At 47.3% G+C, this 8,471-nt stretch overlaps 1 protein-coding gene across 1 annotated transcript in view; it reads left to right on the top strand.

Annotated features, from left to right (window-relative positions):
* The window catches only part of S100P (S100 calcium binding protein P), a 3,598-nt gene extending 2,719 nt beyond the window's left edge, over positions 1–879 (top strand). The window contains exon 2 of the mRNA XM_010148643.1: positions 730–879. Coding sequence (XP_010146945.1) covers positions 730–879 — 150 coding nt within the window. The remainder of the gene's footprint in view (positions 1–729) is intronic.
* Positions 880–8,471: the final 7,592 nt, after the last annotated feature.

Below are 8,471 nucleotides of genomic sequence, written 5' to 3'. Positions count from 1 at the left end.
TCAGTGCCCTCAGGCCTCTGCATTACACACCTTGACCATGAGAAATGTGGTTTTAAATGTAGAAAACACCTCTCTGTGCCAGCGAGCACAGCTCTCAGGTGTAACACACCTGTGAGCATACACTTTTGGGAGAGTGCAATGTGCCTGTTGCCGCCGCACAGAGGGTGGGAAGATGCAGGGCTGCGCCCGTGCCATGAGGATGCCAGGACTCACGCTTGCCCCCACCATCGCACGGAGCCCCCTGACCTGTGGCCTGTTCCCCACACGCCTGGGCCTGACCCCAGGAAGGATACGCTGGAGGAGATGTGCAGCTCCTGCCGGGATGGGCAGGCGGAGCTGCAGCTCCCTGGGGATGCGGCCAACCTCCTGTGCTGGGCGCTGAGCAGTTGCCTCAGCCAAATATAGGTGCGAAGGAACTCGTGGCACCCATGAGAGTTATGTGCAAAACTAGCCAAGAGAATTTTTAAAAATGTCTCACTAGCAGAAAACACGATAACCTGACACTCCGGGCAGGCCTATAGCAAGGCTGCATGCAGGAGCCATCCCACCTCCATGGAAAGGGACAATGTGCCTGAGCTGGCATCAGCCTCACACTCCTCTGGTGCCCCCTGCACACCTCGGCTAGGGCCAGGGGCGCTGCCACAGCCCCTGTCTGGGGTACAGATAGTTACGGTGCTGCGTTAGGGTTTGTGCTGCCTCTCACCTCAACCTGCTCCTTTTCTTCCGCAGTCGGGGAAGGACAAGGCCGCCATTGATAAAGTCTTCAAGAACCTGGATGAAAATGGTGATTCCCAAGTGGACTTCAAAGAATTTGTCGTCTTTGTGGCAGCTCTGACTTGCTGCTGTCATGCATATTTTGAGCAGCAAGTGGCCAAATAATGGTCAAACTGCTCGCAAGAAGCCATCTCTGCCTGTGTTCCATATGCTAGGGGTATGGACCCCTTCACTTCTTCCATGTACCGCCATGCAGTTTACAACCATGCTGAGCTGCAAAAATAAATCCTACTCTGCTTACTTCCCTGTCCTGAATGTTGATTTCTGCTCCTTTGTGGAAAAGCCAGGGTTTATCAGCTCCCACTAACTCTCACTGAGTATTTTCTCTCTTTCTCTGCTTTTAAAAATTCTGTTCTTATCCAAAAGGCTCAGTATTGATCCCAGTGCAGAGGCTGCACAAGGGTAAATGCTGCCAGAGCCATGAGTCAGCTGGCGGCTGCTTTTATACGGCAGCATCTCTGGGATACCGCCTGCCGGGCTTCAGCTGATGGCAACTGCAACCTAAATCCCTGCGTGTGCCACCACAGCTGGATGGGATGGGTCTCGCTGGGACTGCCTGTGAGCCTGTTTGGTACCCTGTTTGGTACCTGTGTGGCTGTTGCAGGGCTGCCATGTAGGTTCCTTCTTGGTTAAAAAAACTCAGACCAAACCCAGTCACTTTTTTCTTTTTTGCAGCATAGAGGATTCTGTGCAATTTTATGTACGGGTGAACCATCGCACCCAGCTCAATTATTTCCTGAAACATGATGAGGCTTTTGTGCCAATATGATATTACTATACCATTAGCAATGTGGGTAGGGTTGCACACTGTAACCATTTTATTTTAAATAAATTTAAATACCCCCGAAATAGCATGCCATAATTCTTCTGCATGAAGCAAGACTAAGGACAGGGATTCTTGCTTCTTTACCTGAAAAACATGTACAGAGAAGTGGCAGAGTTTGCTTTTAGCGGAGCAGGCAACAGACATCAGCTGTGACTGCAGCTGGATCAAGACTGAACCCAGTGGTATTTTGGAGCACTTCGCAGGTGAGAATCCCAGTGCAAACTGCAAAAAAAGCCAGGTTTTTGTTCCTTTGCCTTCAGAATGATCCTGTTGGGTGCTATTCCCATCCTATGCCAAGAGTCAAGTCATTTCCTGTCTTCCTGCATGGGCAAAGGTGCTGTGCAGGTAGAGGTGCTGCGGTTCCCTGCGCAGCTGCACAATGTTTTTACGCAGTGTTCCAGCTCTGGCTGGAGCTCACGCTGCAGCGCAAATGTAGGAACAAGAGGTCTGCAGCTGCGGAGCGCTGCTTTAATGGCACAAACATTTTCCTTTTCCTGTAGTCAAGTCATTTCCTGTCTTCCTGCATGGGCAAAGGTGCTGTGCAGGTAGAGGTGCTGCGGTTCCCTGCGCAGCTGCACAATGTTTTTACGCAGTGTTCCAGCTCTGGCTGGAGCTCACGCTGCAGCGCAAATGTAGGAACAAGAGGTCTGCAGCTGCGGAGCGCTGCTTTAATGGCACAAACATTTTCCATTTCCTGCGGAAGCCCGGTGCAATGAGCTAACTGGTCGAGTCTCATACCTGGAGCTGGACCGAGACCTTAGTGTCGCTGTGTTTCACGAGTCTGAAGTTAACCCACAGGTTTGACCCGTTCATAACCATGTATAAGCATACTTAGGTTTAAGCGTATTCATTTTTTCTGGATGAATTTTCATCTTTGGGGGCCTATTTGGTTATTTCAGCCTCTTTTAAGCATTACAGCTGTCCTTTCATCTAGCTGCATTTTGTTCCTTGGGACGGCTGTACTGACTAACCGGCCTCAACAGCACTTAAAACTTTATTCCTTATGCCAAGGGCACAGTGTGCCAACACCCTATTAATGGATGTGACTGCTGGCTGCTGTGGGAAAGGCTCTGCTCTTCTCTGCCCTGCCACAAACTTAATATGCAACCAAAAAGTAGTGAGTGTGGCCCACACTTGTGCCTCCTCCCTGGCAGCGTGCTGAGGGCAGATTCCCAGCTTAGTGCAGACGTACAACAACAAACTGATGGTCAATTATTCCTCCTTCTCTAACAGACTTCATAAACCAGTATCTGTGTGCAAGAGGCTGCTTGAGAAAGAGAGAGCGTATAGATGTGTGTCTGTGTACAGCTGTCCCCTGCCAAAAGGGACAGGCAGCAATGGTGTGACACCGTTCTGGTGCTGCTACAGATGGAGCTCATGCAACAGACCCTTTGAGCAGGGGTCTGCCTTCCGTCCCCACATCCTTGTGGCATTGCTGAACAACATGTAGAGGGCTGCTGAGTTCCTGGATGGCTGGAAATAGATTTCATCACGCATATTACACTTTCTGCAAGTAACATCACTTGCTTTACTGGCACCAGTAAGATTTCTCTGCACTACCTGAGCAACAAAACTACTGACTATGAAAAATGAACAAAAGTCTTCCCAATCCAGGAATCCCATATCAGCCCTTTTTTTCTGAGACTAGTCCGTATTATTCCAGTGGTTGGAGATACCTTTGCAGCTCTGATCCCATAGGTGCCTTCTCCATGACCGCTAGCTCAATACCTGCAAGGGCTGGCAGGTTCCAGTATCCCATCCCTCACTATTTTGTCAAGGCTATAAATGAGCAAAGCACTCTCCTGACTGCAAAGGAAGTTGATTATAAATTACAGAGGTAAATTTCATATATTGCATATCTAGCTAGCTGGTGGTACAGACCATCCTCAGGTGAGGAAATATAGGTGATACCTATCACCAAATGATTGGTGTATCCTAATTTTTTGGAAACATTTTTCCTTTTCCATGTTTAGCAGTAGCACCCTCTGTGTTGCTTCATATCCATCCTCGCTGAAATTATTTTTTTTACCACTGTGTGGCACTAAATGCAGGCTTTTTATCACCCGCTGAGCCCAAAATTCCGTATGTCATTATTGAGATTGAATGTAAAGAATTTGTGTTGGTTTAAACCAAAAAAATCAGAATTTTTCTTAACATCATGGCAATTTTATTTCTGAACAAACACCGTATGTCCCTTCCAGAGCGTTTCACTGGCCACAGCACAAGCAGCAGGAGCTGATAGCCACGCAGAGGCTCCATCTCTTGGGCTTTCCTAGGGTTTAGCTGCAGCACCCCAGTTTCACCCTGAAAGTTGATTCCCCTTGTTTGTAAATTGCAAATCCCTTGTGCAATTTATTGTAGCATCATTTTACACCCCACCGAGATTGCTTTTAAACCATATCTTTTAAAGAGCATATTGGTGAAAAGCTCCGGTCTTGTCAGCCTTGTTCACCTCATTACTCCATTTTATCTATTGGATTTTTAAACCATGCTGTTCAGCAGTGCGAGCTGGATACCATCCTGAGCAGTACTGTGATCTACCCCGTATTTCATTCTTATTTCCTAAATTTCCTGCCCCCGGTGTCTGATACCCACACAATTGCACTCACTCCCTCATGCCATTTTGCCCGTTTTCCTGATTTTGTGCTGGTTTTATCTGTCCTCGTAGGGCATTTGAGGAGATGGTTTACCCTGCTGGTCTGCAGTGCTGCTCCCAGCAGCGTGAAGCAGCTTTGGAGCCGCTCCACCTCCCCAGAGGGCTACCGACCAGCGCTGACGAGCTCAAGAACCCTCACTGCCATGAAGTACCTGAGCTATCCCTCTCGTCGCCAGCTCAAGTGTGCTATGAAACCAGGGGGATGTTCTTTTCCTTATCCTCTGCAGGTCCCGATCCTGCAAACTCTTCCCTTTTGTCTTAACTCTCGTTAGGCCCCCTGGTGCCCCGATACCTGTGGGGATACCCGGGGAGCCCAAAGACCGTGCCCCGGAGTGTGCTGCTGCTAACCAGAAGGACCTGTGCACGTTCAGACGTGCAGAAAGAAGGGGAAGAAAAGGGGGTTTGGGTTTTTTTATTTTTCCCTGCAGATCTTTCAAAAGCTGTAACTCGGTGATGAATATTCATTTCAATGTAGTACTGAAAATTCAACTGATGACACCTCAGAGAGAAAATGATCCAGGAATAAAAGAAATTAACATATAGCTCCCACCTTATCATAGAACAAAAGTGACTTTTCAGAATATATTATTTAACCTAAAAGCATTTCAGCAGAGACACTTAAATATCTTTCGATCCACTAATTTTCTTTCCAGTATTATTAATTTTCGCTATGAACCCCCAGTTTACCCAGAATATACTGCATATTTCCTTCCCTGAGTAAACTTCTGTCATTCAAGGCTCAAGCTGTGGAGATGCTAGACCCGGTTTTATACCTACCATTTAATCCCAGCTCTTAGGCCTAAGTGTATTGTGTGGAATACACAATAAAGCAGATGTAAGAGAAAAAGAAAAGACAACCTAAAGACAAGCTCAGCAGATACGAGCTAACTGTTGTGGGCAGGACATGTTTGACTTATGTGAACAGAAACTAAGATACAGGGAAAGATATTACCAGCAAATGACAATATGGGGAATCATCATCTGTCAGGAGTTTCAAATGAGGCAAGGCTTACAGGTCAGAAAGTTAGCTAAGCTGCAAACCAGCCAATAGTTTAAAAACTCTTCAGTTTTTAAAATGACATATTGAAATCTTTTTTTCTGAGTGTATGTTCTGGAGAAACTAGGCATAATGTTTCCTAACCCTGAAGTCACTTGTGGTCACTTACGTCGTGGTTTTACCCGGGAAGGTTCCTCATTATTTTACCTTCAAGTTCACTGGGACTTATGGAAAAAAAATACTTTACCCAAGCATAGTGTTTGTCTCCCCAGTAAGCCCAGTTTGGAGCTGGAAAATGGACATTTCTGTCACCAGGCCCTCCGAGCATCCCATGCCATCAACATGCACCTTCGTGTACCTTGACCTAGAGTGCCAAGATCAAGCTCTTTACAAAATACATTTTAGCTGCCGGTTCTTTATAAAAGGTGGGTGGAGGCGGAGGAGATGCTACCTGTCTTTTATGCAACAGCCTCACAGTGAAATGCTCTTGTAGGAGCTGTAAATTGCCATCAAACCTTCCCTCGGCTGAAACCCCCACACGCCAGCTGAGCGCACAGAACAGCAGGAGCTGGGGTGGCAAGGGTACCTGCCATCACCTCAGAGACCTCCCTCCATCACCTCAGAGACCGGTGAGGCTGAGGAGGCCTGAAAAAGGGCACATGAGAAGTAGCCCATCCCCGTAGCCTGGTAGATGGAGTACATAGCTGGCAGTGCTGGTGTTTGTGTCCCAGGTATGCTATAAAGGCAAATTCTGTATTTTGACCAATAACTACTTGATGCAAAATACACAGCCAGCATACCAAAGACTCTTTGCCATGGAAGTTCCCAAGCTATCGAACTGTAGAGCTCTGGTCACTGCTCTGGTCCTCTCTCATGGACCATGTTCTCCGCAACAGGCTGCAAAGGTCACAGCAGAGGGTGGGAGGGAGCATCTTCTTCTTCTACTTCTCCTTCTCCTCCTGCTCTGAGCAGCTGGTCAACCCTGTAAAACTACAAAACAGTGAGTGATGCTCAGCCCACCACCAGCGGAGTCAAAGTCCTGCCGGCATGCCTCCCCCACCCTGACCACTCAGCAGCACCTGGGGGAGCTCTTAAATGAAGAAAAAGGTGACTCCTGCTGAGATACATGGAAGGAAGGATCGAGATACTTGTTTTGCTAAAGAGGGTTCACAGCTGCAAAGTTTGGAGGTGAGGTTTGGAGCTTGCCGGGTGTCCTCTGGGACATTACCTGCTGCTGATGGACTCAGGCTTTTGGGTCCCTTCCTGAGACACCTTTCCCACGTGCTGGGAGCAGAGCCCTGGGGCTTAACACAGGTTTCTGAAGTCTGCTCAGTTCCACCCACCTGGAAATGAGTCATTCCAGCAGCTAATTGACTATGCTTTTGTACAGCTTTTTCAGGTCATTCTCTTCCCCAGACTTATTCCTTCTTTTTTTCCTGGTCAATGATTTTTTTACTCCTGTGCCAGCCTGAAAACCTCCATGTCACAGCTCCATTCTGGAAGCTGATCATTGACTGAAGGGAGAGAAAACAGGTGTTTTAAGGGCACGGCTCTGATACTCTTGAACAGGTGATCAGTAGGTTCATACACCAAATCATGCTGCAGGACTAGGCACCAGAATATTCTATAAATAGGCTTGATTTTGCTTAGTAAACCTTTCCATTACATCCAAATAAATGCACTGATTTTTTTTCTCTCATGATTTTATAGCTTTCTATTTAGACGTAATTGCCAATAACATTTTCTTTTGTTTTATGACAGGCAGAAGTAGATCTCTAAAGCATTAAGTAGTTATTGACTGTTGCATTCAGAAAGAACAAAAGGTTCCTGAAAAGAAATGGATAAGAAAGCTGAGAGAGATGTGCTGCCAGAGCCAGGAACTTCCTCTCCAGGATGTAAGTACAAGCAGAGGAAGACTGAAGCAGCTTGCAGGTCACTGCCGCAGTTTTAGCCTTGCTACAAAAAAGGGGTTTAAAGCTGATGAAGGCTTGAAGTCCCAGGATTGTGGGTTTGCTTTGGAAGCATTTTAATGTTCAAATATTTATTTTTCCTGACTGCTGCAAAATCTTTATATAGTGATTATAGCTGTCTTCTTTCTCCTTATTTCCAAACCTTACTCTGTAATTTAAGTCTGTGATGCTTTGACCAAGTAGATTTGGATTAAGGTGTTCTGGAAGCCACCAATACATCACAAAAGTCAATTTTGTGTTTCTGAATTAAATTCCTCACCTATGCTGACCTCAGCTAGTTCAGCCTCCCCACACTCTCCATGAGATTTCCTGTCCGTCAGTGCCAACTTAATAGGTTTAAAAGGCTGAACAGTAAAACCTGCAGAACAGGTAAAAGGCCCTGTGCCCTCTGCTGCTCTTTCTGCAGGCACTGAGGGCTGTCTGAAATGAGTATTTAATCTCCCATGACAAAACCCACTTTTTCCTCCCCATCACTGACTTCCCAAATGAAACCAATGAGAGACAGAGAAAGCGAAGAGCTGCAGCTGCAGGGGATCTGGAAAGGATCTAAAGTCAATCATAAATCCCAAGGAAATCAGGGATGATGCTAGGTTTGTCTCTGACGGTTCTGTAGTTGGCGGCAAGGACTTGAGCTTTGCCTGGGGCTGGGAGAAAAGGGAAAGCCCGGAGCTGCAGTTTTAGGGTGCTGGAAAGCATCTTCCAGAGCTAACTGGGGTTGACTGCTTGATTTTGCTACTGCAGAATATGTGGCCTGAAATGGAGCTGGGTGCCTGGCTGCGTGCCTGGCCACCTTACACTCCAGATTCACAAGGATGCTGAGAGCCACGCGGTCCTTAGGCTGGTGGTGTTCCCTGTCATCATCTGAGCCATGAGGATTTTAGTCTGGTTTTGGCAGGGGTAAGTGCAATTCCTGCAAACCCAGGTACTGCCCTACCTGTCTCTGGAGAGGAAGACTGCCGGCTTTCTCAGGTGAGGAAGCAGCAGCAGCTCCTCGCTGACAGCCAGCCCTTCCTAACAGACTCCTCAGGCACATCGTCCCATCTCCACAAGCTGCAGAGCCAGGGAAGGTAACCAAGGGCAGGAGGAAGCCAGGGCAGAGCAGTGGGGTGAGGCAGATCTGCAGGAAAGGACACTTCCCCCCAGCCGATTTTGAGGTGTATTCTTGTTTTTCCCAGCTTTCCACATTTTCCTTCTTCTTTTCCTTCGTGTTTTCTTCCTGCCCAACTATGAAGGATCCTATCAGGGGAA

Source organism: Eurypyga helias, unplaced genomic scaffold (genome assembly GCF_000690775.1).
Source record: "Eurypyga helias isolate BGI_N326 unplaced genomic scaffold, ASM69077v1 scaffold17100, whole genome shotgun sequence".
NCBI lineage: Eukaryota > Metazoa > Chordata > Aves > Eurypygiformes > Eurypygidae > Eurypyga > Eurypyga helias.
The sequence above is the reverse complement of the archived record's forward strand: the minus strand, read 5'-3'. Positions and strand labels throughout refer to the sequence as shown.